Source organism: Pyrgilauda ruficollis, unplaced genomic scaffold, assembly GCF_017590135.1.
Source record: "Pyrgilauda ruficollis isolate IOZ18807 unplaced genomic scaffold, ASM1759013v1 scaffold186, whole genome shotgun sequence".
NCBI classification, from domain to species: domain Eukaryota; kingdom Metazoa; phylum Chordata; class Aves; order Passeriformes; family Passeridae; genus Pyrgilauda; species Pyrgilauda ruficollis.
Genome location: NW_024517651.1, coordinates 192,587 through 213,322, shown reverse-complemented (window position 1 = coordinate 213,322; position 20,736 = coordinate 192,587). Strand labels below are relative to the sequence as shown.

General features: G+C 57.9%; 2 protein-coding genes across 2 annotated transcripts; both read right to left on the bottom strand.

Annotated features, from left to right (window-relative positions):
* Positions 1-903: 903 nt before the first annotated feature.
* PDIA3 (protein disulfide isomerase family A member 3) lies at positions 904-8,713 on the bottom strand. Its single transcript, XM_041465034.1, has 13 exons — positions 8,426-8,713; positions 8,273-8,351; positions 7,469-7,586; positions 6,950-7,057; positions 5,967-6,096; positions 5,374-5,490; positions 4,825-4,950; positions 4,225-4,407; positions 3,581-3,689; positions 2,652-2,780; positions 2,153-2,232; positions 1,587-1,644; positions 904-1,303 (listed from the first exon to the last, which is right to left on the bottom strand). Exons 1-13 carry the CDS (start codon positions 8,593-8,595, stop codon positions 1,184-1,186), a joined length of 1,527 nt encoding a protein of 508 aa, XP_041320968.1. The 5' UTR covers positions 8,596-8,713; the 3' UTR covers positions 904-1,183.
* Positions 8,714-11,173: 2,460 nt separating this feature from the next.
* CKMT1A (creatine kinase, mitochondrial 1A) lies at positions 11,174-20,682 on the bottom strand. The gene is made up of 9 exons (XM_041464991.1): positions 20,002-20,682; positions 14,736-14,934; positions 14,312-14,407; positions 13,976-14,197; positions 13,399-13,484; positions 12,359-12,482; positions 12,090-12,224; positions 11,632-11,757; positions 11,174-11,424 (listed from the first exon to the last, which is right to left on the bottom strand). The coding sequence occupies exons 1-9, from the start codon at positions 20,148-20,150 to the stop codon at positions 11,308-11,310; spliced, it is 1,254 nt and encodes a 417-aa protein (XP_041320925.1). The 5' UTR covers positions 20,151-20,682; the 3' UTR covers positions 11,174-11,307.
* Between the last annotated feature and the right edge of the window lie 54 nt (positions 20,683-20,736).

Here is a 20,736-nt window from a genome sequence, read left to right as displayed (position 1 = left end):
GGAATGTGTTACTTTGGGTGGGGGCTTCCCCCTTACACAGGACCAGCTCTCCATGCAGGTCTCACTGAAAGAAAGGTCTGTAGCCATCCTGTTTGCCAAGTATTCCAGGCAGCAAATATACAAATCCTTCATCAGATACCTGTTTCTCAATTGAAGCTCAGTACCTTCAGTGCAGTTGCAGCACAGTGAGGGACATCTGGGCAGCGACCAGCACAGCCCTTCCTCATCTGTCCATCCTGCCAGAAAGTTGCCCCAGGCCTGTGCTAACTTCACCCAGGCTGCTCTGAGCAGCTGCAGTGGGCCAAACATGCTGAAGTTTTACCTGTGTTCAGTGCCCCAGCTGCCACCAGGTCAACAGTCACAGAGCAGGGAGCAATGCCAGGATTAGAACCACTTCCCTGGCTCTCCTTGGCTTGATGGAGAGCACTGTCCTGCCCACCAAGGAAGCAGCACTCCAGTTTGGTGTTAGATGGGTAATTGTCAGCTGTCAGTGGAGCTGACTACTCCTACACCAGCTTCAAAGCTCATTTATTGCTGCTGCTGAGCGAGGCCCTTGCCAGCCTGCTCCATGTGCCTGCACTGCTGTGATCCAAGTCACAGAGAGCACCACGTACCTCCGGACTCGTTAGGGCAGCACACAGCAAAGGCACTTGTGACCACAGTTCCCCAGTCCAAAATGTGTATAAATGCAGCACCCAAAGCCCAACACATTGGACAGCTGTTGCTGCTACATTCTGGAGGGGCTTGGGCAGCTGAGGAAAGAGGATAATGGGCTAGAAGCTAAACTCAGTGGCTAGGAGGGCTCACTGTAGGGAACAACTGGAAGCAGGAAGCTGCTGCCTATGAAGAACAGGATCCCATTTCTAGGTCTGATGGGCTTCCCCAGGACAAGGACACTTGGTCTTAAGGGGGTCATTTTATTGTTTCACTTCTCCAAATGTACAAAAAAAATTAGAAAATAACTGTACCCCCACCCCCTCCCAAACCACGAAACAAACCTGGGGAGCCCCACAACAGTGCAGCTAAAAGAGACGGCAGGAAATTAAACATTACTAGATACAGCAGCTGGGGCCCCTCAGCCCACATGGCCACTGGCTCTCCACAGCCCAGAACTGGCCCCAATCTGACCAGTGCTTCCCCAATTCACACAGAGCTCATCCTGACAAGGTGGCAAGTAGGTACTTTACAAATCCTCCTTCACCTTCTTCTTGGATTTCTTGGATTTCTCTTCCTCCTGCAGCACGGGAGTGTTGGTTGCCTCCCGCTTCAGGTAGCTGATGAAGTCACTCACTTCTCTGCCCCCCTGCAGAAAGCAAGTGACAGTCAGGCAGGACCTGTACCCAGCATGGACTTCCCCTCTCCTGAAGGGGGTTCAGGTGCCTGGCAGGAGACCCAGGTGACTGCAAGCAGAGTTCTTCCCAGGGCAAACAACACAAAGTACAATGCTCCCAGCAGGTACCCTCAGGTGTGTTCCCAGGGTAACAGGACACAGTGCCACCCCCAACTCCAAAGAGGCTTAAGTACAATTAGAAAACCTGGATGCTCTTCACTTCTCTATAAAGCATGAAGAACAGCAAAAGTCTCACCTCATACTTCTTTGGACTCTGCTTCTTGCCAGCTGGAGCAAAATAGATGGTGGGGAAACTGGAGAGAGAAGAATCACATGAGCTCCTGAGATGCTCTGATTTCTATCAGACCAGCCCCAACTGAGGGGACTCGCACCCTACACTGCCCTGGTTTAACACGGCACAGCTTCAGTGGCTCTGAGGCACCAGGTGTGGCCTTCAAGAGCCCAGCAGATCTGGCTGAGCTCACAGGTTCAAGTTTGCTAGCTGAACTGCTTTTGGAACAGCAAGCCCAGATTTGTTTTCACACTGCCAGGAACAGAATCTCGGCAGATTCCAAAGCAGCAGGACAGACCTCCAGGCAGAGCCAGGACACCAGAATCCTGGAGAAGCCAGGCAGATCAGTACATTTTGTTTTCACTCTTGACTTATCCACATCAAGCCATTGCCCAGCAGTCACCTAGCTATTGCCTGGCAACCCCCACACCTCTCCCCATGAGGCTCTTTCAGCTCTTCAGTGCTGTGCCTGAAGTCAGACAGAGAGGGCCTCATGCACTGACATGTGCTGTCACAGCAGTCAGACCTACCCTCGGACTTCATAGGGAGAAGGCACATCATTGGCTGTAGCATCCATTTTGGCAATGACGATATTGGGATCTTTGCTGAGCTGTGGGCAGAAAGAACCAATCAGTAACCAATTCCAAAATCCAGGAACCCAGCAGTCAGCATGAACTGGGACAGTGTTATCAGAGGACAGTGCATAGGGAATGCCACTTCACCAACCCCCACTACATGGGAGACTATCATCGTGCAGAGCGAAAAGACCCAAAAAGCAACTTGGGCAGTTGAGGCCAGTCACTGAATCTGGGAATATTCCTGTGCCCTAGCCAGTAACACAGACTAAATATACAGTGTGGTTGCTACCACAGATCCTGCTTCAAGATATCTACACTCCACAAAGGGACTAAAATTTGTAGTCCTCAGGAAGGCACAAATAGGCCCCTTATCACAGAGGCTAGAAAGAACCTGCAGGACCATTTAGTGCTGTAAAATTCTAGTTCACATTTGCAAGAATCTCAGACTTACCTTCTCCCCCAGTTCTTTGTATTTGGGCTCCAGATTCTTGCAGTGGCCGCACCACGGTGCGTAGAACTCTATCAGGACATCTTTGTCTTGTGCATTAACAATTTCATCAAAGTTCTCAGCCACCACCACCTGTAAAGGTTGATCACACCAGTTAGTTCTTTCCAAGTCAGAGATGAGGCAATGACATTACATGCTCCACACACTCCACCCAAGCCTGGGTCTCCCACACCTGCACAGTGAACAGCAGAACCAAACACAGCACTCCTCATCTGCACCATGCAGGTAAAAACCTGCCATAAGTTACCAGCACTACCTCCAAGTGAGGTCTGCAGATGGTGTCCTTGCAGGAATATAAAGCCATTTCTTTTTAATCTCAGCAAGCAATCAGCAGGACTGGCTGAGGCCATCCCCATCACCCCAAAAACATCTGTGAATCCCGTGACCTGCACTCCTGTGTAAGGCTCTCATCAAAAAGCCAAGCCAGGGAATGCTCTTACTCAGGGTAGAATTGCCTGGGAGGGTGAAAGGCAGGAATTATACCAGATCCCAGTGAGGAGATGAACAGGGAAATCCCTGAAACAGTGCAGTCACAACCAACAGGAAGACCATGGCCTGAAGGAGTGAGCACAAACCAAAAGGGCAGGCCTCTGTGTAAGCCCTGGAAATCTGGATGCTGCTGCACTCACAAAGCACATAACTGCTGGGGCCAAGCAGCAGTTACTATGCTGGGAGAAAAAAAACCAGAACCCAAACTGCAAGCTGCATGTCTCCCTCACCTCAGAAAACTGCAGTGGAACAAGGGAGTGAGTAATTCCTCTGTCTATCAGCACAGAGGCCTCTTGAGCTGCCACCATGCCTCACTCCCAGCACTTTGCACAGGCACAGGAAGCTGCTGCTGAGCAGTGTCTGCAGCTATAAGCATCACTCACCTTTACAGGGCCATCATTGCTTTCAGGGACAGGCTCTGATTTCAGGTATTTTTTCAAGTTTCCATCAAAGTAATCTTGCAGGAATCTCTCCAGAGCCTTTCCGTCACGGCTGAAAGAAAAGTGATGTTACAGCCATCATCACACACAGGATGAGAGAGGGAAACTTTCAAGGCTTATTTAAGCTACTTCCACCCACACAACAGATGCCACCTGCATCTCTGACAGCACCAGTCTGGGGCTGGCTTAGTAGACCCCAGAACAAGTGCAGCGATGTCCTTAAGGGCTCTGACAGGCGGCTGGATGCACATCCCATTCAATATTTTAGGCCTTCTAGCATTCTTCAGGTTTTTTTCAAAATGAAAGGTACAATGAATTCTTCTACCCTTTATTGCACCCTGATTCCTAACCAGAATTTCAGGATCTGGAACTGAATTCTCTCCCTTTGTATAACAGGAGGGGCTGCAAGCTTTCTAGAGAGTAGAAAAAAACATGAGCAAGAGTCATTTTGACCCAGCAATTGCTTCTTCCAGCTGCAACAGCCAGCTTTCCTGTTTCCTCAAAGCTAACAAAGTATCATCTGGTCAGAGACCTCTAGACCAAAGTCCATCAAATGAGACCCATTACCATCAAGTTCAAGAACTCACGAGAACTCTTCTTGCATGACATATTTATCTCCTTTGGCAGTTCTGATGGCAACGACGGGGGCCTCACCCACACTGCTGTCCAGACCAAACTCAGAAAGCTCGTGGCCAAAGGTTTTTCGACTAGCAACAGCATAAGACAGTTTGTGGCCAGCATCCAAGAACTTCTTTGCAATCATCATAACTCTGAGGGGAAAAAATAAACAAAACCACAAAGCATTATTTCTTTGAACATGTTCTTCTACATGATGTAACACCCTTCAAGATGACATACACACTGGGCTAGGAATTCAGTGGCACAATGTGCTCTTCAGAGCCAGGTCCTGTAGAAACAGTGCTGAGAAGCAGACCAGCAGACTTGTGTCTGTGTGATCGAGGCAAGTGTTGCGTGTTTCCATCCTCCACCTGCGTGACCCCAGGGTCTCAGGCATGAAGGGCAGAACTGCACACCACAGCAGTGAGGCAGCCTGTGGGTAAGGTCTAGGTTCCTAAGGACCAGGGATCCAAGAGCAATCACACAGGATTTCAGAGGACTGTCACCCAAGCTGTGGAACCGCAGCAAGGCAGGAACAGTGCAAGGCTGATTTACCCCACCACTCCCACCTGTTGCGCCAGTAGTTGGATCCCTTGGCATTCTTCTCATAGTCAACGTCGTAGTATGCCACCAGCAAGTCCTTGCCCTGGATCAAGTCTTTGTTGTCTTCAGTCATGTGAGGGCAGATGCCAAAGCTGTCAACGAGAGAGGAATTAGCAGAGCCCATGACCCCTGAACAGGCCTGACACAGCACACTTGCTTCCCACCCAGGAGTTAAATGCCAGTGATCAATCAGGCCTCAGGAAGAAATGCTTTGCTCATTCCTGTACCAGGTTTTTCTGAGTCAAATCTCCATCTCCTGCCACATCAGTGGCTAGAGCTGACCCAGTTAAGGCCAAAGCTAGCACAGCTCTCACAGGTTCAGTTTTTAAACAGAGTCATGGCTAGAATATGGAGAGTGCATGCCAACAGCCACGTCAGGATTTCAGGAAGGTGTCCCCAAAGGGAAGAAGTGCCAAGACACGCAGCAGAGGTGGCAGCAATGAGAAAACAAGCTCTGACAGGGCCAAAGCCAACTGGGGCCAGTCTGTCACATTTGTTGGTGAGGAATCACTCACATGTTCTCCTGAATGAATTTCTTGATCTTTGCACTGGTGATTTTGTCTTCTGGATACTTGACAGAGCTCTCCTCAAACTTGTTGGTCAGGCGTGGAGGACGGAATAGGACTATACCTCTGTGGGGAAGCAGGTATTGTGAATTAGTTCAAAGTGTCCCTGGGAGTCCAAGGACAGCAGCCAGATGAGGCAAAAACCCACTCTGCAGTGGCAATCACCACTCACCATTCACAGCTCAAACAACACTATCTAGTTTCTTGGTGGCACTAGTGCACTAGGTGTACCTGTCAGAGCCTTCTTCATTATTCAGACAAGCAACAATCAGAAACAAAACTCTCACCATAACAATGAATATCGAAACAAAATGTCTCTGTTGAGACACTTTCCACCCAGAGACACAAACACTTCAGAGACCATTTACAGCTTTCTATCTCAATTCAAAAGAAACATCGCTGTCAGCTGGGAAGAAACCAGACCTTAAGCTATGCTTAGAAACTGAAACCATTTAAGTGGAATCCATGAATTTGTTCCAAATGACTAAATAATAATAATAATAATAATAAATAATAATAAATCTTTGTATTAAGTAACTTACTCTCCATCTTCCTTGTACTTCTGCACCAGCTGCTCCTCGGTGGTGTGCGCAAAGCGGTAGTTATCCCTGAGGCTGTTGGCTGCTTTCATGAACTCCGAGTAAGCATCCCCAGATGCATCACCAAAAAAGCCTGCAGCAGAAAGGCAGACTGTGACCTCAAACCAACCCAGCTCTGGACCCTCTGCAAGTCTCAGCATTTTTCTCTACAATGCACTGGATCAGTCCTGAATCCAGTCCTTCAGTGCATGTTGAGGTGTTTACCTTTGACAGCTTCTCTCCCATTTTTCAAGACCTGCTTGCACCCACCCCCTCCCCCCTTTCCAGGAGCAGAAAAGTTACTCAGGAAAAGCCCAAACTGGTCATTCAGCCAAGGACAATTGTCCCCTGAACACCCAGACATGCACTGGTGATTGTGCAACAATAGTCACTGGCACTTAACAGTAAGTTTAGGAATGCTGGTTAATACTCATGTGGTTATACCTACAAGATGGCACCTGATTTGCACCATCTGCTGTTGCCACATGTAACCACAAACACCCAAGGCCAACAGCCCTCTGATGCCACCAGAGCAACAAACGCACCCAAAGCTACCTGTTGTCAGCCAGCCAAGAAAGCAACAACCTTTGGAAAACATATACTATGGTGCCAGGGGAGCCCACAAAGCCCGATGGCCATGGGAAAAAAAAAAGAAAAAAATTTGGAGAGAATACTCAAAGGTCCTCGAATCCAATCTCCCACTTGAAGAGCAGGACCAGCCCCAGTCAGACTAGATTGCTCAGAGCTTTGTCCAACTAAGTTGTGAAAATCTCCCAGGCTGAACATTTTAAAATCCCTTTGGATACATGTTCTAGAGCTTTATTGTTCTCATGACCAGCAGTGTTTTTGTTCACGTCCATCTGGAATTTCATCTGCTGCAGGCTGTGGTACTGCCTCTGCTCTTTCCACACAAGCTCCCAGAGCCCACTCCTTTCACCTCTACTCACCCACGACAGAAGCATCTTTATCGCCAATGAACTTCTCAAACTCAGCCACAGAACTGAGAGCCACCGAAGCAGGTCCCGCCTGTTTCTTGAGATGGCTGACAATCCCATCTTGAAAGATTAGTAAAATAATTAAAGGCATCAATACCATGTTCCACAAGACATTTTTCAAGCTTCCTAAACCAGAAACTGTTCCTGCAGGATCCATACACATCTCCCATACAGTAAATATGTGAACAGAAGGACTGCTCCCGTTAGCTTCACACAGGAGCTTTCCAGCATCCTGGGAACTAGGATGTTCACCTTCACCTTTAAAGGAGAGCTTTAAACCTTCACCTTTAAAGGAGAGCTTTAAGGGAAAATAAACACCCCAAGCTTAGCTTTGCCAGCACAAAGTGTTCTGGAGAGGGTAAGGGGTTGGTGGGGGGTATGTGTACGTGTGAACCTTCTCTGCATCCCTGGCTGTAACATGCTGCCTCCTGCAACAGCTCAGCAAACCAGATGCTGCCAAACAGTTCTTACCTGCTGTTCTGGGCCCATCATAGGTCCCTGCCTCTTCTCCATCTCGAAAAATCTTTAATGTGGGATATCCACTGACTCCATACTTGTTACAGGTGTTGGAGTTTGCTGTACAGTCAACCTAAAGGAAAAGAAACCTTGCTACTCAGACTGAGATCCAGCCCTAACACACCCATCCCAGACAAGGGACTAGAGGGATGCATCACCATGCCTGGTGCTCAACAGCCCAGACTGGGAAAGAGGTGGCACAGGTATAATGAGACGCCCAGAAAAATATTTGAGAAAATACTGCAAAAACTAAATAGTTTGAAGTTCGACCAGACTACACACCCCAAAAAAATACTAGAAAGGATAGTTTCTTGCAATCAATGACACGGAATTTCTCAGCACCTTGTCAGTCCCAAAGTTTATATAACATTTGAAGAAAACAGGCCGACCCGACCAGGAGGCCATGGTGCCAAGAGTCCATGCCACTAAAGGAAGAGAGAGAGACCCTGATTTGAGAAAACTCTACGAGTTTTGTGCAGAAAAGAAAGCTCCTAGTCAGCGTGCCGCAGTGGGTCCGTGCAGCACGGTGCTCGCTCTCAGCCTCATCACACAGCTCCGAGCAGGCGCATTTCCCCGGCTGGGGCAGCCCTCGCACACCCTCCGCACACCGGCCGCGCGGCTGCGGCCCTGCACGGATCGCCTTCCACATCATTTCAGGCCTCCGAGGCACCAAAGAAACGACGTCCGTCAGGCCTGCAGAGCCGGAATCCGCTCGCTGGCCGCTCCCGGGCGTGCCCCAGCGCGGGAGCCCGTGCTCACCTTCACGAGAGGCACGATCCCCTTCAGCCGGGTCGCGGCCGACTCGTACTCCGGCGCCAGCCGCTTGCAGTGTCCGCACCTGGGGGCACGGAAGGGAGTCAGACCGGCCTGGTGCCCCTCTGGGCCCGCCCCCCGCCCCCCGCGGCCCCTCACCAGGGCGCGAAGAACTCCACGAGCACCAGCCCCGGGCGCTCGGCCAGGCCACTCTCGAAATCGGCATCGCTGAGCTCCACCACGTCGGAAGCGCGAGCGCCGAGGGCGAGCATCAGGAACAGCAGCAGCGCGGCAGGCAGGGCCGGCTGCGGGGGCCGGGGCGCGGACATCGCGGCGGGAGCGGCGGGCGCGGCGCGTCCGGCAGGTCCGGGAGCGGCGGGGCCGGGAGCGGCAGCTGAAGGAGCGCCGGGGCCGCAGCCGGAAGTCCAGCCCCCGCATCCGGATCTGCCGTGTGGCAGCTCCTGATTGGGCGGAACGTCACGGGGCGCATGCCAGCGGGGGCGGGGTCTGCGCGCCGGCCCCGCCCCTCCCATGGCCGCCGGTTCCCGGCGCTGGCGGCGGCGGGCGGGGCTGTGCGCTGGGGCCCGGCCGCGATCCACGGTGCAATCACTTCCCACCGAGCAGTGTCGCGCCGACCACAGCGCCTGCCCTTTCCCCGGCCGGGACCGGGAGCCGCGGAGGCTCCCCGGGGCCGCGCGCTGCCGAGTCCGCTGTCGGTCTCCGGGAGCTGTGCCGAGCTGATGGATGTGCGGTAACCCCACCGTGGCCACCGTGACTGCACGGCGCAGAGCCGGCGCGGCGGTGGCACGTGCCCAGCACATGCCGCACGACAGCGCTGGGCTCGCTGCAGGCTCGCCTGCTGGATTCACCGCAGCCACGCATTTTCACTCATCACCCCTCCCGCTCCGGCCCGGGACAGTGTGGCGTTCTCCTGGCCCCGAGCCGAACCCGGGAGCGGGTCTTTACCCCGTTACCCCATCCCTCGGCATTTGCACCTTCGGCTGCGGTCTGCAGTCAGAAGGAACTCGATCTGTGCCATCCCTGCCAGGGTGCTCGTCCCCAGGTTTGACCAGGCACAGCCTGCTCCCACCTCGCACCACCGTGCCCCGGTCCTGCCAGGCCTGGGGCTGTCCCCGCACAAAACCCCGATTCTCACCCTCCCAGCGCCTTCCTTTGCAGCGCGCCGGGCAGCTCGGGGGGGCCTCGGGGGCAATGCATCAATTGGGGACACGTTCTCGGTTCCCCGTTTCCGCCTCACCATCCGTTCTCCTTAGAGCCCCAGCGGTCCTGCCCTCACCTTGCCATCAGGTCCCTACCGCTGACCGCAGTTTTAGCAACTGCTCCCAGTAACCCCAGAGCTGATGACTGGGGCCAGCCCTCATCAGCTCACCTCCGGCCCGGGGACAGCCGTCCGGGCTGTTTCTGGCGTTTTTGTCACCAATACTGAGCTGCACCAGCCAGTCGGCCCCGGGGCTGCGGGGAGAACCCGCCTGGCGTCTCTGACTTCATCGTCGCCATTGCGGCAAAGGGCCCCGGGCCCGGCCCGCTCCCGGCAGCGCAGTGCGGCCCCGGGGCCGGCAGGGGGCGCTGCCCACCGAGGATCCGCGGCCCCGGGCAGGATCCGCGGCCCCGGGCGGTGTCCGCGGTCCCGGGCGGTGTCCTCCGCCCGTGCCGGGTTCCCGTCATCAGTAATGCATCCTTTGCGGTGATGGGGCTGGCGCCGGCCCCGGAACAGCGCCCAGAACCGAGGCCAGCGGCAGTCGGCTCCGTCGCGCCGTGGGCGTCCCGCCCCGGCGGCACGAGCGGGGTGAGCAGGCAGGGACCGGGCAGGGTCCCGTGCTGGGAAGTATCAGGTGTGTCACGCCTTGTCTCGGCGGTCTGTGGGACGGGGGTCTCTGGGGCTGCCAGTGTCGAATGAAGGCTGGTAGCCGTAGCGGCGGGAGCTGGAGCCGGGCTCCGGGGCCGAACTGCGGGACTTGCCGGAGCGAGCCCTGCGGCACCTCGTCTATCTCCCTCTCGCTCGCTCCTGCTGCCCACAAGACGCGGGTATGGCTGCTTTCCTTGCCAGCCCGGGAATGCTGCTTCTGCTGGTGCTGCGGGACCCCAACCCCAGAGAGCGAGCCCGGGCTCGCGGGTGGGTGCGTGCTCGAGGGCCGGTTCTGCTCCCTCAGCTCTAGAGCCGTTCCTCGCTACTGCGCGGGCCCAGGGAACGACCCCCAGGACTGACACCCGCTCCTGGCACCGGCTGGTGCACGGGCTCTGCTCAGCCACCAGTGGCTGGGAGCGGCCAGCCCCCGGCTGGGGGTCAGAGCTGTGGCTCAGACTCCCCTTTGTCCCTGTGTCCTTACCCTTGTAGCAAGTCTGCCACCAACCCGCTGCGGGACGTTGAGCAAGGAGCTCTGAGGGAAGGTGTGGATAGCACTGGCAGTGCAATATTGTTCTTTCCTGCAGCCTGTGCTCCAGGACCTGTTCCAGGATAGTGAAGGTGCTCCTGCCTTCGAGCTCCTGCACTGCCCATCCGAGGCACTGCCCATCCTGGATAGGCTGGCTGCAGCCCATCCAGGATCCTGAGGAGCATGGGCCCCACTGCCTGGGTGCTCAAGACACATTTCCCACCTCCCAAATGAAGGAGTACCTTCATTTGCCACAGGAGACCTTCCAGAGTGTGCTGCTCAGTGTGGGACCTGAGGCCATGCAGTGCTTCCTGGCCCTGCTGCACTGCTCCTGATACCAGCTGGGAGTGGCTGGGGTGGATGGGATGGGGCAGGGGGTTCAGAGCCCATGTGTGGTGACTGTGAAGCCTTGTGATGGGGGGGGAAATCTGAGTGATGCCTCTGCAGTGGGACAGGGCACTGGAAGGTCAGTGGGGTGGTGAGTACTGGGGTAAGAAGAAGCCTGAGCCACGGCTACAGCAGCGCGAGTTTATGGGGTCTGACCTGACGCATTGTGGGTTACAGGATGCAGCGACATGCTGGGCACAGAGATCGCACAAGCTACAGGGGGACCTGGCTCCCACAGCGCTGGCGCTGCCGTGGTCGCACTCAGTGCCGGAACTGCGGCAGCGGCGAGGGGATGCGGATGTCCTGCCCCTTCTCCAGCCGCCGCTCACAGTCGATCAGGTAGTTCACACCATCGATCACCAGCTGCACCAGTTCCACCTGCACCAGGAGCACAGATGTGGTGACTGAGGGACTGTCCTGGGAGCCACATCACTTGGCCACTCCTGCTGCATGCAGGGTAGTCACTGCCACTCCCAGCACCCACCCGCTGGCCCCAGCACACGGCCCTGGGGCTGCATGGGCACTGTGGGCCCATTATGCAGGCACATTCCAGAACCTCCCTCCCCAGCTCTGTCCGGCACCCACCTCTGACTTCCCCAGACGATCCAGGTTGGAGATGTCAAAGACGCCGCCTTTGGCTGCAGTGTCCACACCACCCGTCCCACGCTTCTGTAGCCGGAGGTTCTCTAGGATCTTAGGGAAGCGGCTGTCCTGGTGCCCAGAGAAAGTGTCAGTGCTCAGCAGGACCAACAACAAGGGAGTCAGGGCTCTGTAGCCAAACGCTCCCTGGTGCAGGCCCCTGCTGCTCGCAGGGTCCTGTCAGTGGGTCACCAGCCCTACCCAGGGTCCTGCCATAAGCAGACCCAGGCTGACACCTGGGACCCAGGCCTCTCTGGCCAGGAATGCAGGCAGGGGCTGGACCCTGTGCCTCCTAGGGGAACCTGAACATGGTCCAGGGCTGGGTCCCGTGTTGTCCTGCACCTTCGTTGCTGAGCTCCCCACAGTCCTAGCCTGGCTCACCACAACACTGGCCATGGTAATACCTTGCTGAGCAGTGGCAGCTTGATGTGGACGCCTGCTCGCAGCCCTGTGCCCAGGTTAGAGGGGCAGGTCAGGATGTAACCCAGCCGCTCATTCCACATGAACTCCCAGCCTCGCTCCTGGATTAGCCGCTCCACCTGAGTTAGAGGCACAAGCAGTTGTTCAGCCCTGGGCGAGGAGCACGCAGCAGAGGGCCAGCACCACAGGAGCCCTGCCTGCCCCTCTTTGCCTGTTTATGGGGCTGGCACAGCAGAAGCTGTTGAACACTCACCTCCTTTAGGCCGCGGCAGAACCGCTCAAAAACGCGCTTCATGTTGCCCCCCTTCTCCATGGAGATGACACGTGTGTGGTCCTCCTCATTGATCCAGATCAAGAAGGTCTTCTGGTGGTTGTGCCTAAGGACAGAGCAGTGTTTGGCTGTGCTGCCAGCTTGCAGAGACCCTCTGCCCACTCAGCTGTGCCCCTTCTATCCCTGCCACCGTGCTACCAGTGCTGCCCTTGGTTCCCATGTGCTGACTGCACCAGCACAGGGGATGCTCCTGGACATGGGCCAGTGCCTATCCACATGTATCACTGCTGGCTATGGGAGCTGTCTCCAGTGCCTTGGGCACAGGCAGGTGCCAGCATGGTGGTGACCCAGCTTGGAATGGGGGTGGGAGCATGGCTCCTGCACCATGCAGGCAGTGGGAGGGGGCTTGTGAGGCATGGAGTGTGCACTGGAGGGCTGGGTTAGGTGCAGCTGGAGCTGGGGACCGTGTGTGCCCTGGAGATGTTTTCCATGTAAAGGCACAGCGTCAGTGTGGGTGGCATGGGCGGACACGTGTGCCGGCTGTTGCTCTGCAGGAGTGTGGGATGTTGCATGGCTGTGCAAAGATGCTGGGAGGGAGCAGTGAGATGTGACTGTGGCAGGGTAGATTTGGTGTCACGTAGAGTGTGCAGAAGCCAGGAGGAGTGCTGGGGATTGCCCAGGGAGCAGAAGGCAAGTAGAGGTTTTTGGCAGCCTTAGAGTGCAAGGTGCTGCAGGATGGTGAGAGCAGGCAGGATTGACAGCTGGTACTGGCTCCACAGTCCCTCTTGCCAGTGCTGTGCTGTGTTTGCGTAGGGAACAGTAGACTGCTGACAGTGATGCACAAGGAGCTCCCAGGTGAGGCCACAGAACCCATGGTGAGCACAGCCCAGGGGCACTGGTGCCACGTGCTAGGGTCTGTGGCGCGGCAAACACGGGAAATGTGGGTGGCAGGGCTGAGATGGATGGAGCAGTACGTCCCCCCCATTTCTGCCCTGCTGCCCAGTGCCAGGGCAGAACCTCACCAGATCCCTCGTGCGTCAGGCCAGTCCCGAGCCATTCCTGCTGCTGTCAGGAGCGGGGACACCGGCTTGTCAAAGAGGAAGTGGTCCTGGAGGGAGGCAGAGTTCACGGGCTCACCCAGGCTGCATGGCTGGAGCCAGGGCACCCTCACTCATTCCAGTACTCCCTGTCTCACTGGTCCCACCTGCCATGCAGGAGATTCACCTCGGCTCTCCCAGGCAGGGCATCCCTTGCCTTCCTGGCCTGGGAGGCAGAAGGTTGCTGGTGCACAACACACCCTGTGCTAGGAGCTGGTGGGGCACCAGCTGAGTGCAACAAGCCTGCCTTCCTCTGGGCATGGGCAGGGAAATGGGGGCAAGAGTCAGAGGTGGCCATGAGCTGCTGGGGCTGAGTTTGGAGAGCTCCTGGCTCATGAGGGCTGAGCAGCACTGTGCTGTTGGGCTGCCTTGCTAGGGCAGGGCTCCCGGTTGAAGACAGCAGAGCTGTAAAAAGAGGCTGCAACCTCCCCGAGAGGCAGTGCCAGGAAGGGGTCCTGCCCTGCATGCACCCGGGGGGTGGTCGGGAGCTGCGCTGACTCACGTCAATGAGCTGCTGTTGCTCGCTCTCGGTCATCTCGCTGAGGCGGTAGTACCGGCCCGCCAGGTCGCCCGTGAGGCCGCTCAGCGCGTCCACAGCCACCTTCTCCACCTCTCGTCTCTCGGCACGGGTGCAGGCTGGCGGCAGGCTCAGGCCACGGATGCTGCGCCCAGTCCGGACCCGGGACGAGAGCACATAGCGCTCATCAAACTGGCCAAACTTGATCTGGAACAGACAGGAGCCACAGGATGTTCATGGGGTGGCCCTGGGGCTGTCAGGCCCTACCCCAAGGCCCAAGGAAGGACACCCGCATGCAGCACCACTGTCCAGCTTCTGCACCTTTGTGCAATCCAGGTCTGTGACGTGCTTCATGGTGCGGGGGTTGTATCCATTGTGCCGCTCCTGAATCACGGGGTCAAACAGGTCGGCAAACACCTGGAAGCAAGTGGGACAATGTAGAGCAAACCCAGGGCTTCATGAAGCCCCTGCCACAAGCCTGGCTGGGCCACACTGCCAGTGTGGGGGACAGTGTGTCCTGCAGTGCAACAGCAATCCACAGGGCAAGTGGAGCGGGAGGCTGCAGGGCTCCAGCAATGGCTGCTCCAAAAGAGCCCTGTGTCCTGCAGGAGCACATGGAGACTTTCCAGGGGCCTCTCCAGCTGCTCAGGCTGGGCAAGAGGACGTGGTGACCCAGGCTGCTGGTTGTACCATGGGTACTGGGATTCCTCTGGATGCTGCAGGCAAGGCTCTGGCTGCCACTCACCTCATAGGTCTCTTCATCACCAGCTACGATGCCCACAGTCTTGATGAAAGGATGGCCAGGGTTGTCGACACCAGTCTGAATGCACTGGTCCAAGGTCCAGCCATTTGGGGTTGCCTTGTCACAGAGCCTGGCGTAGATGGCTGGTGTCAGGTTGCTGGCCATGCAGTTGTTGTGCTTCCGCAGGTCGGGGTACTCAGCACTGTGGGAGGAGGCACTAATGAGTTCTTTGGGGCCAGGGGACCCCAGCACTTGTGCCTGTGCTCCACAGAGACTCTTGGTGCAGGTATGGGCAGGGGAGCTCAGGGAGGGGTCAAATACTCTGCTTATCCAGAGCAACTGGGAGCAGGGAGGCAGTTACAGGCCTTGCAGGGCAAGGACAGGGAGCGCCCAAGCCCAGGGCTGGCACTGAACCAAGACAAGAGTCCACAGGCAAATCTGGATCAGTCCTTAGGGAGTGGCTCCTTATCAAACACACAGCAGGGCCCCAGAGTGGGAGAACCTGCCAGGTGAGCAGTGGGGCCACGTGAGCCCATCCCCACACTGAGCTGCCAGGGCAGCTGGGCTGCAGAGTGGGGGTCTCGCTCCCCTTGTCCTCCCTGGGGCTGCCCTGATGCCAGCTCAGATGGACGGGGGCTGCTCCTTGTCTGCTGATGCTGTGGGTAGGGGAGGCAGGACATGCAGTCTGCAGGGTCCTGGCTTGCTTGACCTCCGGACCCCTGCACCTCTGCCCCCAGATGCTGTGGGGCAGGAGATTGGCTGACCCTGATCTGCAGCCAGTGGGAACAGCACAGTCCCAGTGCAGTTTATTGTATTAGGGGGATGTTTCCTCTAATCAGCTTAGAGGGAGGCTGTCTCTTGACCTCATTCCCACTTTAGACAGGCTTTGTACTTGTTCTGCACTCACAGGGAAATTGGCAGGGCAGGACCCGCTTGCCTTCTTGGCCAAATCTCTCTCGAGGGTGCCTCCACTCACCTTAGTGGGATGGGACTGGCCCTTGTCAGCCCAGGAGACCACACTGGTGGCTGGAGGGGTCCTGCATTCCTGGGGACACCCTTCTGAGAGAGGCCTGCTTTGGGGGTGACATAGCTTGGGGTAGGGGTCCATGTGGGAGGAAAGGTGCCTGGGCTAGCACAGGTCTGGTTGTTGGGAGCAAGTCAGACATCAGCACTAGAAGCAAGTCCTGGCACCCTGCTGTGCTCAGCTCCTGCTCTTGGGCTGAGTGCTCACACTGGGCATTGGTTCTGGCTGCCAGCACCAATCCTGTGCTGCAATGCAGAGCCCTGTGGCTGCCACTGCCTCCTCCCCTGTGCCTGCAGGCCAAGGAATGTGGCCCTTCGCCCACAGCTTGGCTACTGCTCATGGCTTCCTGTGCCGTGCAGAAACAAAGGGAGGTAGAGCTCCCATTGCTTTGTGTGGGGAAGCACTAGCACTGCTGCCTGGACCAGCAGAAGGAGGCATTTGCTCCAGACAAGAACTGGTCCCAGGGCTGAGGGCGCTGAGGGCTGCTCCCAACCCACACACAGCCCTGTGCCCTGATGAGATGATCCAGCTAAGAGGCTGACGTGGCATGCATGGGATGCAGCCTGCGCTGGCCTCCCTCACTGCTTCTGCCCTGTCATCTGCTGGCCACTGTCTCCCCAGGGTGAAACACTTGTAAAAAGCATCTGCTGATCAGAATGGGACACCTGGACAGGTTCCTCCCTTGCTCAAGCATGGTCATGCTGCTGGGCATGCCGGGACCACTTGCTGTGCTTTCTGCGTGACAGAGGATGCCAGGAGCAGTAGAGGTTCCCAAGGAAAGCCAGCTTACTCTCAGCAGGCAGGAGACTGCTATGGATTGAAGCATGCTGTCTGCCACAGCTGTCTACACCTTCCCTGAGGTGTTCAGCATCCAAACCCTGGGACTCCAGGCTCCTGCCTGCAGGTGCTGTGCCTACTGCAGTGCTGACTGAGCTGGAGTGCACCCACCCCGAACAGCCCCAAACCACAGCCAGCAAATTGGGGCAACCTCTCTTCAGCCTTTCTAGAGCACCTGAACTCGGATGGATGTTGCCAGGACCAGCTGGGTAATGCTGGGGTGAAGGTCCTGAGCACCTGGCACTGTGCTCACTGTGGTTCCACGGAGCTTCTGGGGGAGGCTGTGTTCAGGCTGGCACTGGAGGGTTCTGGCAGTGGCACCACACTCCCACCATGTGCTCAGGGTGTCCAGGAGTCCTCTGTCATAGTGTCAAGGTGGTGCTGCACCTGGGCTGCTTTGACCCCTTGGTTTTGATCCTCAAGGCTGGTTTTAAAATTGTGGCCACTTCAGCACCATCTATTTTGTTCCCACAAAAATTTTGTTTTGTGCCACAGCTCTGAGTGATATCTTAAAAGTCTTTTCCAACCTTAATGATTCCACGATTCCACGGTGCTGTGGTATTGTGTGCTCCTGCCCAGCTGCAGAGGCTGGAAGCGTGGATGTCTGCCAGGAGCGCAACTCAGCACTGGCGCCCACGCTGTCCTGTGCTCACCTCAGCCTGCCGTCCTGCCCACGGCCTCGTGGTGCAGCTGCCCTCTCTGCCCTTGAGCAAGCAGGTGCCTGACCCCAGAGCTGACCTGCTCAGCAGCCAGCAGGGATTATTACTCCATTGTCTACTGACTGGGCAGTTTCCCCAGAACTGACAACAACATGCACCTCCCCACAGCTCTTCACCTCTGATGTGGCAGCCTCCAGTGCCCTTTCTGGCATCACTGGCCTGAGGTGCCCAGGCAGTCCCAGCCACACATGGCCTCTGGAGAGGTGTGGGGGTGTGTGGGGAGAGCAGCAGACCCTGTGTCATGGCATGGAACTGGGAGCTGGCAGGCAGCCAAGCACGAGGCTTGCTTATGCAGGGAGGAAGGGGCTTGGGCTTTGTCTGGAGAGGCTTTGGCAGGGAGCCCCACGTGGTGGCCCAAACGTGGTGCCCCAAACGTGGTGCCATGCCTGTCACAGGACCCCCCTGGCAGAAGGCACAGGGTGTCCATGTCTCCCTGAGGTTGGGAGTGCCTATGCCCTTCCAGCACGGCCATCCATACTACAGTGCCTCTGAAAGGAGGCTGTAGAGTGTTGCTCAGACCCCTCAGGGCTGCTACCAATGTCTCTCGGTTTTTAACTTAGAGACTAGAGGGGCAAAATCCTCGGGCCAGTCAGCTGCAGAGTGAGGGATTGCAGCTCACCCCTAGGGCTCCACCCAGTTCTTTTCAAGTGTCAGCACCGTCACAAAACCATTCCTAACTGAACAGAACCCCCCAGGAGGCTCATTTTAGAGCTTCTCAGCCACAGCCTCACCTTGACTTCATCCCCTCCTGACCTGATGTTTGTGTCTCTGCAGTTGTTCAGAAAGACATCCCCCTCTTGGGAGGTAAATAATCAATAACATCCGGCCTTTGTAATTCTATTAACTCAATCAATTTCTGTCCCAAACTTTCCCCGGTGCCAGCTCCTTGTGAGCCCTCCACATGCCCAGGGTTCCCAGTCTGCAATGCAGCACCACAACACACCGCTCTGACTGTCGGCATTTGGTGCAGGGATGGCAGCAGCTGCTGGTGTTCAGAGCAGCAACATGCTGCCTCCTTCCCACCCTGCTCCTTCCCTGTGCAGCCTCTGCTGGCATTGGGATGGGCAAGAAAACTCAGTCCTCGTTTTCCTGGCCCGCCTCGAGGATGTGCTAAACCAAGCAGCTGTTGCCAGCATAAGGACTGGCTGGTGGCCACCACATCCTCTCCCCTTGTGGCCCTCGCCCCGTTCCCACTCTGCCTAGCTCTTGTGAGACACAGGTAGCCACCGTGTCCAGTCCTGTCTGGCGCCGTGCCACTCTGTGGTCCTCAGGGCTGGCAGCACAAACACTGGGCAGGACCAGCCTCTGTCTCCTCCACCCCACTTGCCACGGCAAGCGATGGTGAGTGGAACCACGGGAATGTGAGGCACTTGGCCCTCCTGGGCTTCCTGGGGCAGCAAAGAGCCGTTTGGAGGGGAGTGACGTGAGAGCTTCTGGTCTAAAGCTTGAACCTTAGCATTGTGCTGCAGCTGTGACACTTATCTGGCTTAGGGGATCAGGCGCCGGGTGTGCAAATGGGGCCAGGGCTCTTGCAGAGCCAGCATTACCTCAAAAGCACCCTTAAGCCAGCCTGTGACCATGTACGCGCCCACTTGGCCCAGCTCAACTCTGTGCCCACCTCCCAGAAGTCCTGAGTGCACATCTCATTGTCATCCAAAATCCACCCATGAGGCTGTTTGCTCAGCATCCACAGGCCCCTCCAGCTCTCCCTTTAAAAACTGGCCCGGAGAGGGAAGAGCCAGGACCTGCCAGCAAAGCTTTTCTTTTCAATAGAGGAGTCCCTGTCCCAAAGGCAGGCGCGTGGGAAGGCTGGTACAGCCAGATGAGGTCGGGCCAGGGGCTGCTCTGACACCAGCTCCCACAGTCAGAGATCCTCGGTGTTCTGCCAGCAGGACAAAATGGACCCTTTGCTCCATCCTGTTCCTACCAGGACATTGGCAAAGTCTCCCTGGCTTCTCTTGGGCCGAGCCTGGGGTATGTCCCCACTGGCACTGGCGGTCCCAGCACTGCTGTCTCCCAAACAACCCCAATCTCTGCCCTCCCGGTCATCCCGGGAAGTCCCCCGGGACCCCAGTCCTACTCTCAAGCATTTGTCCCCTCCAGCTCTCGCATGTCCCCGGCTGCAGCGGCTTGTCCTGGTACTCTGGGACCACCCAGGGCAGCTGGCAGCTCCGGGCTCCCTGCCGGGACCGCAGCGCCCGGAGCCAACCCCCGGACACGGGAATGTGCCCGCGGCGGCCCCCGCAGCCCTCACAGCCCGTGAAGGGGGCCCGCGGCAAGCCCGACGAACCCCGGAGAGCCGGGACCCGCGCCCTCTGGTCCCTGCGGGACCGTACCCGGGCCGCGGCTGTGCCGGTGTCCTTGTGCGCGGGGCCGGCGGGGCCGGTGACCGGCAGCTCGAGGCGGGGCCGATCCATCCAACACGGCTGAGCCCCTGCGGCCGCTCCGTCTCCCTCTTGGCCCGGGGCCCCGGGGCCGGACGGGCTTGGTCCAGGGCCTCCCGGTCCTTCCCGCCATGGGCGAGCAGCGTCCATCGCGCCGTCCCCACGAGCTGCTCCGGGACCCGCCGCCCAGGCTCGAGCCGCGGGGCTGCCGCCGCGCCCGCCCCCGGTGCCGGTGCCGGTGCCGCAGGGATCGTCCCCCGCCCGCCGCCCCCCGCCCTTGCGCCCTCGCCGCCCGCGCACATTACCTGGGCGGGTATCGCCGACGCTGACGCTCGCCCGCGCTGACCGAGTCCCGGGCGAGTAGGAAGCCGGCGGCGAGAGAGCCGGCGCCCACCATGGCCAGGAGGCCGGCGGAGCGGCGAGCGGAGAGAGCGCGAGCGAAGGTGCTGGCCATGTCGGAGCGGCGGAGCAAGCGCGCCGGGGCGGGCAGCGGACGTGAGGGGAATCGGAACGGGAATGGGAATGGGAACGGGAACGGCGGCGGGGCGCGCGGGGGCGGGGAGCCGGCGGGGCACGGGGGGGCCTGGCGGCACCGCCACCTGCTTGGCTGCCCCGCCCCGCCCCGCCCCACCGAGCCTCCGCCGCTTTCAGCACCGCTCTCCGGACAGCGCCGGAGGGGCGGCTGCGCCGAGACGGGCCGGCTCCGCACCGGGACCCACTCCTCGGAGCCTCTCGCCGCGCCCTGGGGCGCGCGGGCACCGCCCGGTCAAAGTTCGTCCACCTGAAGCCGGGAGCGGCGACCGCGGCTCCTCGACGGGGTGCGGCCCGCGATGGGTGGCGGGGTCGGGGGCCTGTTTTTGGCGGTCACCAGCCCTCCCGCAGTGCCCGCCACGCCGACGGGGCCGCACCGGCGGGCCAGGAAGTGCGCCGCGTTCGCTACCGCAGACCCCCGAGGGACGGGAGCTGCTGGCGCAGAGCTGCGTTGCTCTGGGACACAGGAAGCGGCCACCCAGTAGAACCCCGCGCCCAGCCCGCTACGG

Bases quoted from the DNA above. Each gene is read 5' to 3' on its own strand.
- PDIA3 (XM_041465034.1), bottom strand. From the start codon at position 8,595: ATGTCCGCGCCCCGGCCCCCGCAGCCGGCCCTGCCTGCCGCGCTGCTG. The intron at 6,097-6,949 runs GTGAGTAGAGGT...TTTCTGCTGCAG, and splicing joins TAAAGATGCTTCTGTCGTGG to GCTTTTTTGGTGATGCATCT. The intron at 1,645-2,152 runs GTAGGTCTGACT...TTCTCTCTCCAG, and splicing joins TCTCCCTATGAAGTCCGAGG to TTTCCCCACCATCTATTTTG.
- CKMT1A (XM_041464991.1), bottom strand. From the start codon at position 20,150: ATGGCCAGCACCTTCGCTCGCGCTCTCTCCGCTCGCCGCTCCGCCGGC. The intron at 14,935-20,001 runs GTAATGTGCGCG...CTCCTCCCACAG, and splicing joins CGTCGGCGATACCCGCCCAG to TGCTGAGTACCCCGACCTGC. The intron at 11,425-11,631 runs GTGGGTGCCGGA...CTCCTGGTGCAG, and splicing joins ATCGTCTGGGGAAGTCAGAG to GTGGAACTGGTGCAGCTGGT.